This window comes from Notamacropus eugenii, chromosome 6 (genome assembly GCF_028372415.1).
Source record: "Notamacropus eugenii isolate mMacEug1 chromosome 6, mMacEug1.pri_v2, whole genome shotgun sequence".
NCBI classification, from domain to species: domain Eukaryota; kingdom Metazoa; phylum Chordata; class Mammalia; order Diprotodontia; family Macropodidae; genus Notamacropus; species Notamacropus eugenii.
The window spans coordinates 122,292,397-122,306,641 of NC_092877.1; the positions used below are offsets into that span (position 1 = coordinate 122,292,397).

General features: G+C 37.6%; 1 protein-coding gene across 3 annotated transcripts in view; it reads right to left on the bottom strand.

Annotated features, from left to right (window-relative positions):
• Window positions 1-14,245, bottom strand: part of LOC140511757 (UDP-glucuronosyltransferase 2A2-like) — a 255,003-nt gene that overhangs the window by 190,392 nt on the left and 50,366 nt on the right. Inside the window, exon 1 of one of the 3 annotated variants that reach the window (XM_072620951.1) lies at window positions 6,628-7,390. The exons of the other annotated variants lie outside the window; for them this stretch is intronic. Within the exon in view, the coding sequence (XP_072477052.1) occupies window positions 6,628-7,375 (748 nt within the window). The 5' untranslated portion in view covers window positions 7,376-7,390. Of the gene's footprint in view, window positions 1-6,627; window positions 7,391-14,245 lie in introns of those variants that run through there. 3 annotated transcript variants of the gene reach the window in all.

Here is a 14,245-nt window from a genome sequence, read left to right on the forward strand (position 1 = left end):
ATTGGATTGGTTTCCCATTTCCTTTTCCAGTTCATTGTACAGATAAGAAAATAAAAGCAAACAGGGTTAAGGGATTTGTCCACTGTCACATTGTAAATAAGTTTCTCAGACCAAATTTGAACTCAGGAAGATGACTCCTGACTAGAGGCCTGGAACTCTTCCCACTGTGCTACCTAGCTACTCCTAGTTTATCGTAAATTTCCTTGGAAGAATGAAGATTCAAGTAAAATGAATAACAAACTTAAGTCTCTAAAAGTTCATTCTATGGAGAGTGATAAGAGGCTGCATGGTGCAGTAGACAGGGTGGCTTGGAGTCAGGAACACCCTTGCATGGAATCTCACCTCCAGTTCTTACTGGCTGTCTGGCTTGGAGAAAATAGGTTAAACTCTTTGGGCTTCCGTTTCCTGTTCTGCAGAAAGGAGGGGGGTGGATTCCATAACCTCTAAGGTCCCTTCTAGCTCTAAGTCGCTGTTTTTGTGAGGGGGTAGGTGGAATACAGAAAATCAATGAATGTATGAAAATATGAGGGGCTTGCTTAAACAGGAAGAAGACATTTCTAACATGGAGATGTATTTGTCTACAAAGCTATGGAGGCATTAATGGTTCTGCTGTGGTTATGGCATTTGTCATGACTTCTGGCACACTGTAAAATGGACAACCAGTGCTAGAGAAGTTCACTGTTTCTTCCTAGCTACTGAGTGTCTGTAGCTAGCACCCAGTAGGCCAAAAACAGAGGTTGTAGGATAGAGGGGAAAGAACATTTGTCTGGGGTTAGAACATTTTGACTCAAATACTGACTCAGCTGCTTGCTCCCTGGGTGACACTGACCAACCTACTTCTCTGCATCTCACTTCAATTGTCTGTAAGCTGAGAGAATTGGAAAAGATCAAGGAACCTTGGTATTTGATAGTTGAGAGAGAACCTCAATAATAATCTAGCCTACCTTAGATACCAAAGGAACCTTCAGTATAACAGCCAATGAGTTATGGCACAGCGTCTCCTTTAAGACATCTACCACCTCCTAAGGCTGGTTATCAAGTTTGGAGCAGCTCTCATTGTTAGGAAGCATTTCCCCTCACCAAGCCCAAATTATCCGGGTTGTAATTTCCACCCATTGATTCTCTCAGTTCTCCTTTCCAAAAGAAAAGGTCTAATCCTTTATCCATGATAGCTCCTCAAACACTTGTACAAAGCTATCAGAGCCTCCCTCTCCCTCCCCCCACTTCATGCTCCTTTGCTGTAGGACAAATATGGCCACTTACTTCAATTAATCCTTATGTGTCAAGGACCCAAAGATCTTCACCATCCTGGATTCCTTCCCCTGATCACTCTCTAATTTGTCAATATATTTGTGATATCCATAAAATAAAATAGATGATTTTAATTCCATAAAATTATTAATATTTCCTAAATAAATCTAATATAATAACAATTGAAAGAGAAACAGGTAAAACAGTTTTAGCAGTAGCAGACCAGAACCCCATTTTTCAGACCTCTTCTTGTCCGTATATTTTTAACACTTTGACCTGTTTCCTATTTCCAAAGGGATATCAATAAATAAACTAAAGATTACCCTTTACTTAAAGTTATCTGACAGGCATAAAGAATGTGCGTTGTCATTGTGTTTGTTGGGTTTTTAAGAAATCCCCCCAAAAGCAGTAAATTTAGTTGAACAAAAATGCCAGTTTACAAGTTTTTTTTTTTTGTAACGAGGTTTCTCCTGTCATGGATCAAAAAAACTTTAAGATTCTTTGGAAGATATAAACAAGGGAAACAAAGGATCATAGAAGAATGAATCAACAATTTTAAAAATTATTTTAATTTTGCAAAGCAATTGGGATTAAGTAACTTGCCCAGGGTCATACAGCTAGTAAGTGCCAAATGTTAGAGCAGATTTGAACTCAGGTCCTCGTGAATCCGATACTCTGCCAACTGAGCCATTTAGCTGCCCCAACAATTTTTATTACATAAAATTCAAAAGTTTTTCCACAGCCAAATCCAACCTAGCTAAGATTAGATGGAAAACAGAACTGGAGAAAAATATTTTCAACATTTCACTGATAAAGGTTCCAAGATAGATAAGGAATTGATTAATATGCAACATTTTCTTGTGGCTTTGTTGTGTATGTGTACATATGCTGTAGGATTTTAGTGGAAGGCCAGATGACTCTGGACAGAGTGAAATGGAAGGACTTCAGAGTGACCATGTTCAGGATGGCATTAGTCCCAACACCAGACAGAGAGGGGTTCTGCAAAGACCACTGGATATATAGTCAAAGAACCGGGGTCAAAATCCTGGCTCTTCTATGGACTATTCCTGTGACCTTAGGAAAGGTTCCAACTTATCTGGGACTGAGTTTCCTCATTTAACAAATAAATGCATTGGGTTAGCTGTTCTATAAAGTTGTCTTCCAGTCCTGGATCCTATGAAGCGAGTACAGATTTTGAATAGGAAAATATGTTGAGTTTGCTGCGGGAGAGTTTGTGGAAAGAAGGCAAGAGATAACCAGGTTCAAGGATCATGAAGGCCTGGAACTCACAAGCTTGGGCCACATTCTTTTCAGAGACAGGCTCAGATGCATGATGCGATATAGATGGAGGAGGCAATTTTTACAACAAAGATGGAACCAGTCATTGACACTAGTTAATGATTAACTTCAGAAAAATTCCCCAAAACACAAAGGAATGCATTGAAAATAAGTGAAAAGGCAGCAGCCAGAATCGTTGAAATGATACCTGACTATCACATCAACACACCAAGACCTGAACCATGGGGAAGACCTTGAGAGACCTGGCACTGAAGGTTCTTACTTAGGAAGGCAAGGCAAAGAGAAGGCTGAAAGGACATAAGACTTCAACAGATTAGATAAGAATGCATGAATCACTGCTGCACAGATTAAACAGTGTTGCACCAAGTCCAGATCCCTGTGGCACTCTTCTGAGGAATTCTTTGAAAGTTGCCTTGAAACAACCATATTTTTTGAGTTCTTTCCATTTCAAGTAGATTTCTCTTGGACAGAGATTATATGTGCAGATAACTCAGGTACTAAGTTCCTGATGTACTAGTATCTCATGAAACCTTTATATCTCTCTCCAAATTGATCTGTCCCTCATCGAAATTCCTAAAGCATTTGCATGAATACTCTATGTTGTTATAGGGAAATAATTTTATTAATTTCTTATGTGTGCCTTTGGTTCCAAACCTTACCCCTGTCCCAAGCCTCCAAATCTATATCCTCAGCTTGCTCATCTTATTTTATTTATTTAAATTGAAGGCACTTGTTTTCAGAATTCTCAACTCTTTTCCTCCACATCTGAAAAGTGCACCTGATTATTGTCCATTACTTCCAATTGCCCCAGATTAAATCTCCCTCTATGCCCCTGAGACTACCCTCTCTGACCCCTAGGATATTATTTCATCAAATATCTCTTTCTCTTTCATTTTTCATATCTTCCACTTTACTCCATCTTCTGACAGTTATCCATCTCATCAATTGCCTGCCTTTTTTGAATTTTTTTAATTAATAAATACTTAGAACAGTTCGCCCACATGAGCTGTCTCTCCTTTCTCACCTACCACTTTATCCTAAAGTACTTGAAATCTGCCTTCTTTCTCCAGTGTTCAAGTGACACTGGTTTCTCTACTGTCCCTAATCTCTACATGCTGTGATGCTTTCCTTGGATTAAGATTGAAGAGCTAAATTCTTTGCTTCAGGGCTTCATTGATTGCTTGGCTTGGATTGGACATTTCTATCCCTGGAATCTATGTTTTAGAATCCTGCAACCATCAAACCCTATTGACTAGCCCAGGGGTGCTGAACCTGCGGCCTCGAGGCCATATGTGGTCCTCTAGTTCCTCAAGTGCAGCCCTTTGAATACAAATTTCACAAAACAAATTCCCTTAATAAAAGGACAGAGTCCACAGGTTCCCAACCCCTAGATTAGCCTCACTCAAGCACATTTCTCTCCACAGTGCCTCCTGCTGGTTCCAGTGGGAAAGTGACTAGAATAAACATTTGCTCCCTGGAATATATTTTGTCTTCTAATTCTGCAAATAATCTGGGAGTCAAATTCCATCCCAGAAACAAGAAATTATTGTTCCAGTAGCAGTCAGAGTAGTGTTGCGAATAGACCATTGGATTTATAGTCAGAGAGCCTGGGTCAAAATCCCAAAATTCTGTGGTAACACTCCTATGACCTTTTTCTTTAGTTGCTTTTCAGGCATCTCTAACTCTTCAAAACCCCTTTAGGCTTTTCTTGCAAAGACACTGGAGTGGTTTGTCATTTCCTTCTCCAGGTCCTTTCACTGATTAGGAAACTCAGGCATAAATAGGGTTAAGTGACTTGCCCAGGATCAGTTAGTGTCTCAGGCTGGATTTGAACACAGGAAAAAGATTCTTGCTGACTCCAAACCTGGCATTGTATCTACTGTGATTTCTAGCTTCCCTTGGACTTTAAGAAAGACTATAACCGCTGTGGACCTTAATTTCTTCATCTATAAAATGTGAAGTTTGGGCTACATGATCTTAATATATTGGTAAACATTTCCCAATTATGTTTTATTCCTTTACAGGAATTTTGTAACACTTGGGATCATGAATTTGACAGCCCTGCTCTGGGCCATTCTCCAGGACTATAAATTAATGAGAAGCTGCCAATCGGTTTTGGTAGAGGGTGTTTACTCACCTGGCAGTTCCCTATACCACTAAAATCACAGTCCAGTCTCCATCCCCAGCCCTAATATTTGTAAGGAACTTTCAGACTTACAAAGCACTTTGCTCCTGGTGAGCCTGGGAGGGGAATGATAACAATTATCTCAACATATTTATGTAGCATGTTAAGACTTGCAAATCCCCTTTTCCATAACTTACAAGGTAGATATGAAAGATTTTTTATATATTATCATTGTCATCAACATTATTCTTCATCTCTCAGCTCTGGGAATTTTCTCTATCTTCCATGCTAGAAATACTCTCCATCCCCATCTATGCCTGCTGCCTTCCCTGGCTTTCTTTGAGTCTCAATTAAAACCCCATATTCTATAGGAAGCCTTTGCCAACGCCTCTCACTTCTAGTATCTTCCATCTCTTAATCATTTTGCAGTTCATTTGTACATCTTGGTTGGCTTGTTTTCTCTCTCTCATTAGATTCTGAGTTCTTCGAAGGCAAGGACTGTCTTGTTACTTCTTTTGTATCCCCGGTGTTTATCACAATATCCGGCACAGAAAAGGCATTTAATAAATGTTAACTGACAAACTAGTTTATAGATGCAGGACCAAAGTGGTTAAGTGTCCAAGGTCACATATGAGTGACTCAGCCAGGATTTCCTGGACCCTATGTTTAACATACTTTTCATCATATTGCACAGCTGTTCCATGGAAAGTACTTCTAACTCGTTTTGTGAGAAATATGTATGTATTTGGCAGTTACTTACCAGAAGAGATATAGTTAGTACTCCACTTGGAGTTAGGAATAATTGTATTTAAACCCTACCTTAAGCAATTATTGTGTCCTACCAGAAAGATATTTATTTACTGTCTTCCTCAGTTTCCTCAACTGGAGAATCAATATAATGATACAAATCTCCTGGGGCATTAGTAAAATAGAAAGAGAAAATATAAAGTTCTTTGGAAAACTTCAGGAATGATATAAGCGTTAACTACTAGCTAACAGTGTAATTTTCTGGAATTAAGACAGATCAATACGTATATATCAACTCTGTTATAAAATTATCCCTAGATGGGCTTTTATACTTTGCACTTTCTAGATAGCTATTTACTTTGGCGGCTCTCAATGCTGATTCTGGTTTTGAACTCTAATAACCCTAAAAAGCTGACTTTATCTCAGCTAGATCACATAGAGAAGGAAGACAGTGTCCTCTAATGGCATTGGCTAAATCTGGACTAAAAGATTCACCATGAAAGTAACAATTAAGTGAGAAGGATTAACATCTAGTCCTTCTGAAAACTGCATGGAGGACCTGGGCAACATGAAGACCGGTGACACCTTTAACCTTTTCCTTTCTTTCTTATTTTCAATCCCAGGCTCATGTTATTTGTCATGAAAAGAAAACAAAAATTTAAAGAAGACATGAAAAGTGATTTCAGAGAGCTGAGTAGGAGAGAAAAGAACAAAAGCTCCACACTCTTCATAGGTTAGGTTCAAGGTCAAGGATTCTCAAGTTAATATTTTAACATTTGGAGGTGGGCGATGGGGAGGTAGGTTAAGTGGTGATACAGAGGAACCAGTAAAAGAATGAGTGATCCAAACCTGAGAATTAGCTCATGGAATGAAAAATGGTCTATTTGGGGATCATAAAGCTGTGTATTAGGACAGTTGAAACCCAAGGACTCTGGTATAGAGAACTGATTTCCATCAAGGATTTTTCTAATGAAAATGACTGGTTCTTGACTGGTAAATAAATAGCCCAGTTCTGCTAGATAACAGTTAATATGTGCCAAGAGTTTGCTTCCCTACACTAAGACTTCAGTTGAAACTTTTCCGGTGTCTGTATATTCTCAAATGAGAAAGTCATAACATGGAGTAGTGAACAGTAATCCCCTTGAAAGGCAGAGCTAAAAGTAGCATTACTTAGTGCAAACTCCCCTGAAAACAATCAGTCTTACCCAGTGCTTCAGTAAAAAGCTCATCCCATACTTTGTCTAATGACTGGAACCCAAAATCAAAGAGAAAGGAAAGCATCATATTCTTCACTCTTTCCATAAAAGTCATCTTGTGTGTCAGTCTTCCTAGGGGAACAGGTACATAGGAAAGTGGAAGTGGAAGTTTTGCACAATATTTCTCCCAATTGTTCCCCAAGCTGAACCGTAGACTGTGCACAAAAGGAATTTCAAGCTTCTCAGCTATCAGACTCCCACAAGGAAACATAACATCTAAGATCATCAAATCATAACCAGTTTCTTGGAGCTTCTGCATGAGTTTCTGGTTGAAGACTGCACTTTCACAATAGGATTTAAAAAGCTGATTAATAGAGCTTTTCTGTTCATGCAACTTCATCATTGCTTTCCAGTATGGAATATTTGGTATCTCATAAATCAAATTCTTCATAGTAATTTCAAGAAAACTTTTTATTTCCTTTTCTTCATGTGGTACAGGAAAAACTACATAGTTCAGCCCTGAAGATGTTGTGGGCTCAATCAGAAGTGTAATAGAAGGCACCAACACAGTCACCATATGTTCCCTCTGGGCAAGTTCATCTAAGATGGTCTTTAAATTAATCCAGTGACTACTTTCCATAGGCCACACCAGCACTTTCCCAGAAGATGAAAAGCTGAAGCAACAGATATTCAACAGCAGCAGAATAGAAACCAACTTTTCAGACATGTTGCTTGTGTGCTTGTATATTTTGTCCATGCTGTTCTACATTTAAAGTAAACAGGTGAAAATCTAGAGTTAAGTTAATAAGGAAGTTAAAAATTAACCTTAACTTAATATTTACCTCACAGACGTGGAGGATATACTATCCCATGGTGCTTATTTTTTTTTTCTTACAAAGAATCATTTACTTTAGTAGAACAGAAAAGAAAAAACAACCTTACAAGCTCTCTGATAGCAATGTGCCTCCCACCTATATGTAAAAATAGTTCAAATTTCCTTAGAAAATATGCCATAGGATAGACATTATCACAGAAGATTAAAATGACAATCTGATTAAATAAAACTATTAAGTTTTTCCATAAACAAATTTAATATAGATAAGATTAGAAGGGAAACCTATTAGATGGGAGATATCAGAGACATCATTTCTCCTAAAAAAGTCTCCAAGATATAAGAAGACCTGATTAACCTTTGTAAAATATTAGCCATTTCCCAAGTGATGTTCTCAAATGATATAAACAGACATATTTTTTCAATTTTTAAAAATTTTCTTTCCAAATTAATTACTTCAGTTCCAATTCCATATTAGCCATGTAAACAGGCATTTTTAAAGGAAGAAATCCAAGGTTTCAATTATTTTTTCAAATCCAACGTTATAAAAAAAATTCCACAATACTAACAATAAGAGAAATTCAAATTTAATCAAAACTGAGGTTCCACTTCATATCCATCAGACTCACAAAGAAGACCAAAATAAAAGTTAAAATGTTGGAAGGTCTATGGGAAAAAGGGCAGGAGCTGTTCATTGGTCTAGTCACTTTGGAAAACATAAGCATGCCCCTAAAGTCACAAAACTGTGCATACCCTTTAAAATTCAGTGAAGCCACTATGAGAAGGAGAAAAAAAAATTCATATCTACAGAACTACATAGAGCATCTTTCTTTATGGTGACAAAGAACTGGCAACTGAGGGGATTCCCATATGAACAAATTATAGTATGTAAATGTAATAGGAGAATATTGTCCCATAAGAAGTGATCAAAGGGAGAGTTTCATAGAAACCTGCATCTATGAAATGATGGAAAATAAAGTGAGCCAAATTGGGGGAACAATTTATATGACAAAAGCAACACCATTATAAAGACAAACAACTTTGAAAATCTTAATAATGATGATCACTAATATGGCCAACCATAATTCATAGGACAAATGAAGCACACAACCCACCTCCTGCCAGAGAGGCGATGGACTTAAGATGCAGAAAATACTTTTGGACATGGCCAATGTGGAAATTTGTTTTGCTTGATTTTCTATATTTGTTGCATGGTTTTATCTTTTTTTCGTTAGGTGGGTAGTGGGAAAAAAAGAGAAAAGGCATTCATTGAAAAAAATTGTAAAAATATTTAACATCCAAAATAGCTTCTTCAATCATCCTCTGATAATGAAAATCAATTTAATTATAAAACTAGAGAGTTTTGCTCCCCAAACATATTCATCCCACTTTTGAAAAGTCCCAGCATAATTTCCAAATTAAAGGAATTAGTATATTCAATTAAATCCTAGGATATTGTAGAACTTTCTGAGAGAAACCTCTAAAGACGTAACAGAATTTGGACAATCCAAAAAGACAGGAAACTCCAAATGGATGAAGAATGTCTCTTGCCTAGATTTTGACCTGCATTTGGATGGAAAAGCTATAGAGCTAGTCCATTGGTATGTATATTGGGGACAGAAATTTTCAGTCATTTCATTTATATCCAACTCTTCATGACTCTGTCTGGGATTTTCTTGTCAAAGATATGAGAATGGTTTACCTTTGAATTTTCCAGCTTATTTTACAGATGAGGAAACTGAGGCAAAGAGTTAATGTCACACAGCTAGTAAGTGGCTGAGACTGGATTCGCTCTATCCACTGTGCCAACAGAGTACAGATGAACAATGACTTGGCCTCAGATTAACAGGCAAAAGAGAAAAGTCTAGACAGATTCAGAGAAATTGTAGAACTCCTTTATTGTTTAAAAGCTTCCCATGACAGCCATGGTCAATTTTTTCAGGATTAACATTCTACCAGTTTTGCCGCATGGCAGAGAAATTCAGAATTCAGCTGCCTCCAAAGAAGTTAAGATAAGTATCTCACATGGTAAAGGAGATACTCATGGTAGATGTGGCGAGACTGCAACCTATAACCAGAAAGATACTCCAAAGAAGAATGGAGGTAAATACATTATCAGGGAAACAGCATGAAAGGATTAGAATATGGGTTGGTCATGAAACAAGAATGAAGTATGATGAGTGGAAGTTGGCAGGCTTCCTCTACTGAAGTACATCAGCAGCTTTGGGTGATTAGACTAGATGGTCTTTGAGGTCTCTTCCAGCCCTAGATCTATAACCTTATGAATTTATAGAGTGCAGCTGGTACCCTTGTATACAAGCAGACCTTCCTATCTTCATAGTCTATCAGTTCCCAAGGGAAAAGAATGTGGCCTTTGCCATCACCTTGCTCTTCCCCATGGCAAGGGGTGGGTTTGTCCTTTTCCCATCTATATTACACCTTCCCCCCTCCCATGCCACATTCCTTTAGGTGGAGATTATTTCTGATATTTTATTCTTCCTTTGTCCTGTTCTTATAAAAATGAAATTTTTGTACGTATTGTGAACTATTTGGGTTCCACCTGCATGTTCATTTCTTTTGTAATATACCTAGCAGTTGCCTGTTAACATCCTATAAGCACGAATTACTCTATTATACCATATTCACACTTTAGCACACCATATGTGGTCCATAATACTCCTGAGTGCACCCGAACCACATGAAAATGTGATTGGGAAGTATTTAACAAAGTAAAAAAATACAGTAACACATTGAGAATGTTAACATGTGGTTCTCTAAGTCATTAAATGGCCTGCCTTCATGTACAATTTATTGGCTCTTGTTTTTGTCTGAGTAGGGCACCACTATGATTATACACAGAGGCCCTCAGGAGTCTGTGAGCTGCGGTCCTACTCTGATCCTACTTCCTTCATTTTGTGCTTTTTGTCCTCTTTAGTTTTATACTCTAACCACACGAAATTTGGCTATTTCTGGTCTAATTTAAGCGAAAGTAGGGGGCAGAGGAGGGTGTAGACTGAATGCTCCGAGAATATCCAGAACCTTCTAAGACCTCTTAGAAGTATTCCTTAGATATTTCAGTGTAAGGCATTCTGAGGACAGTTTGGAGAAATAAGTTTTTTCTTAGAGCCCTGAAAGAATGAAGGTTATGAATGCAAACCACACGAAAACAACTAGAATGAAAGTCATATTCAACTAAATGAGACAGAGTGGCACAATGGAAGTATTAGTAGATCAAGAGTCAGTCTTAAAAACCTGGGTTCAGATCCTGGTCTTCTCCCTTATGACCTGTGTGACATTGGGCAAATCATTCAATTTTTCCTGCCCTCAATTTCTTGATCTGTAAAAGAAAGGATCATAGGACCATGGAATCCAGAGCTGCAAGGAACCTTTGAGTCCACCTCCTTGCTTATAAAGATGAGAAAACTAAGGCACCAAGCACTTACATGACTCAATAGGGATCACACAGCAGTGAACAGGTTGGAGTAGATACTGGCAAGGTGTCTACTGACTGTAAGTCTGTTAGCCTTTGCTCTAGCAGTACTTGACAGCTTTAGAAGTATCATGGCTTCTCATGGGCAGCAGGAGCTTGAAGGTTCAATGTTCTTCATTTCAAGGGGGAAGGTTTTTTTCACCAGCTAACTGAGAAACAGTCATCTCCTGGCAGGGGTGGGGTTGGGGAGAATGGTAGTGACTTACATGATGCACATCAAACCAAAAAGCAGCTCTTTCCTATTGATTTTTTTTTCTCTTCCTATAGTTCATTCTATAGCTCATATATCAGGCCCAGAACAGCGAGGGGTCTCTCCCTTTAAGACAGATTCACAAAAAGGAGTCAGTCCAGGGCTTGATGTCTGAGAAAAATGATACAGGAACAGGCAAATGGTTATAAATCCTTGTTGAAAGAGGAAGAGGAGAAGGAGGAGAAGTGTCTTAGAGCTGGCACTTAGAAAAACAGTAACTGCTTGGTGTGTCAACAATATGTCATAGAATTACTGATTTAGAGCTGAAAGGGACCTTAGTAACCATTTAATTCATTTCCTTCATTTTGTAGATGATGAAACTGAGGAAGAGAGATCAGGTGACTGGTACAAGGCTACACAGATGACAAACATCAGAGGCATTGTTTGAACCCAGACCTGAATTCAGATCTGATACTTTTCCTGATGCACCATAGAGCTACCTGATTGTTAAAGATCAGGGTGCAGATGATCTTTTATATGCCCTTTATCTCCTGGATCTGGGACAACTCCAGCTCTGCTGAGTTGGGTGCCAGGAATTTCCCTGAAACTAATAATTCTTTGCCAAGTGATTTTTATATATTCTGCCAATTATTCGTGCAGAAAACTTTTTCTATATTTTGAGTAACTACTGCCTTCTTTCCTATCACAGAGAGTAGTGACAGAGACTCTTGTCTACATTTCTGGTCTCTGTACTTTTAAAACAATATCTCAAAAAGTATTTTAAATGAAAAATAATGGAACTTAACATTTTCCCCTATGAATCATCTCCCCATCTCCCCCCACACTTGGTCAGGACCTGAGAGTTGATGGGTATCTTGGCTGCCTGTGTAGAAACATCCTCCTGTAATACAGCTTAATAAGTCATCTATAACTTAAGAGTACTTTTCAAATGCTGGACAGTGCCGAAGGTCAGTGGTCAAACTGCAATACAATTCAGTGCTCATCTAACCCACAGGTAGGACTCCTCTCCTGCAATCTCCTTTACTGCTTCTAATAGTTCAAATTAATATTCTGATGGTCAGTGACTCCTCTTACCCTTGAGGTAAAACTCATGAAATCCAACTTTCTCCCACTTATGGAGCCACAATGGTTTTTTCTTAATTTTCCCATAGTCTCCAAATAGTTACCTTATTCACCACTTTGTAAGTTTTAGTTTATCAAAATACAAAATAACAACAAAAAATGAGCTGGTTGACCACAAAGCCATCTAGAGATGCAGATATCTCTCTGTTCTCACACAAGTCATCTTCATCCATTCATCTGAGAGACCTAACAATGTGTGCTTGTCCACACATTGTAACAGAAAAGCTGTGATACTTAACACATAAATTGTATCCGTCCATTGTGTATAAATCTATTTTTTCTCCTCCTAAATATGCAGGTCTTTACATCCTTGAAAAGCTGATTCCATGCTTTTTCTTTACACAAAATCCACTTTCTCTCCCAAAAGCTCATTTCTATCTCTTTTAGCAAACATACAAAAGAGACAATATGTCATTTGTCAAATGCGAGATTTGGAGTAGATAGACTGTAAGGTCCTTTCCAGCTCTAAATCTATGATCTCATGACCTTGATAATGACCTACCAAAGGTTTTTGAGGAAGGGAATATTTAATCAGTCCTATACCATAGGAAGATTTTTTTTTCAGCTTGATAAAGAAAGAATGGATTGAAAAAGAGAGAACTTGGAAGCAGGGAGGTCATTTAGGAGTATATGATAGTAGTCTTGGTGAGAGATTATAGAGTCTGAGCTATAGTGGTGTGTATAAAAGCCATGAGAAGCAGCTTCATGAGAGATATTTTAGAGTTAGATCAGCAAGATTTGCAGATTGATTAGATACTATTATAAGTATCTAAATTAACTATAAAGGACCTATGAAGGAAGATACTATCTGCATCCAGAGAAAGAACTGATAACTAGAGGTATGTACAGAATGATAATTTATATATATATATATATATATATATATATAGGTCTATCCATATATATGTATATATGTATATATGTATATATACATATACGGTAATCATCTCTAGAGCAGGTGGGGTAGAAGATAAAAAGGAAAGAAAAGATAACTTTACTATATATTTAAAAGGAATAGCAAATTGTACATAATATATTTGTAGTTTCATGAGCAATCATTTTTTTCATTATGCTATGTTATTAAAATGCTTGGTTTGTTCCATAAACTAAAAATAATTAAATTTTTAAAAGGAAATAAAAGAGGAAGATTTTAAGATTACTCAAAGGTTTACAACATGAAAGATGATTGTGATGGCCCTACACTCAACAATCTGACCTCAGACACTTAGTAGCTGTGTGACCCAAGGCAAGTCACTTCACACAGTTTGCCTCAGATTTCTCATCTATAAAGTGAGCTAGAGAAGGAAATAGCAAACCACTCCAGTATCTTCATCAAGATAACTTCAGATGGGATCAGGCACAACTGGAAAATGATTAAACCACAAGAATAACAATCCCTACCCTCATTCAACAAATTAAAATACTTTTTATTCACAATAGAAACAAATATTAAATCCCCTATTTGTTGTTCAAAGTTCTTCATAACCTGTTGACCTTTCCAGTCTTCTTAAACCTCATCACTCTCCCCTCACTCCCCACCCCATTCATTCCAGTACTCTTGGATCCAACGAAACTGGCTTCTTTGACGATATTCAAAAAAGACTCATCTTTTGATCCTGGGTCTATTTATCCTTTCTACTGATTATACTCCATGCAAAAAATATTCTCTGACTTCATGTCTACCTCCTGATTTTCCTGGTTTCCCCCAAGTCTCAGCTTAAATCCTACTTTTTACAGCTTTCTTTCTGCTGGTTTCTTCCAGTTTATCTTGTATGTAGTTCGTTTGTACGTAGTTATTTGCATGCCATCTTTCTCACGAGATTGTGAGCTCCTCAAGAACAAAGACTGTCTTTTACTTTTCTTTGTATTCTCATTCCTCAGCCCAGTGTCTGGCACAGAGTTTGTGCTAAATAAATGCTTATTGACTGACTGATTGATTTAAAAGTATAATATGAAATACCCATGATTGCAA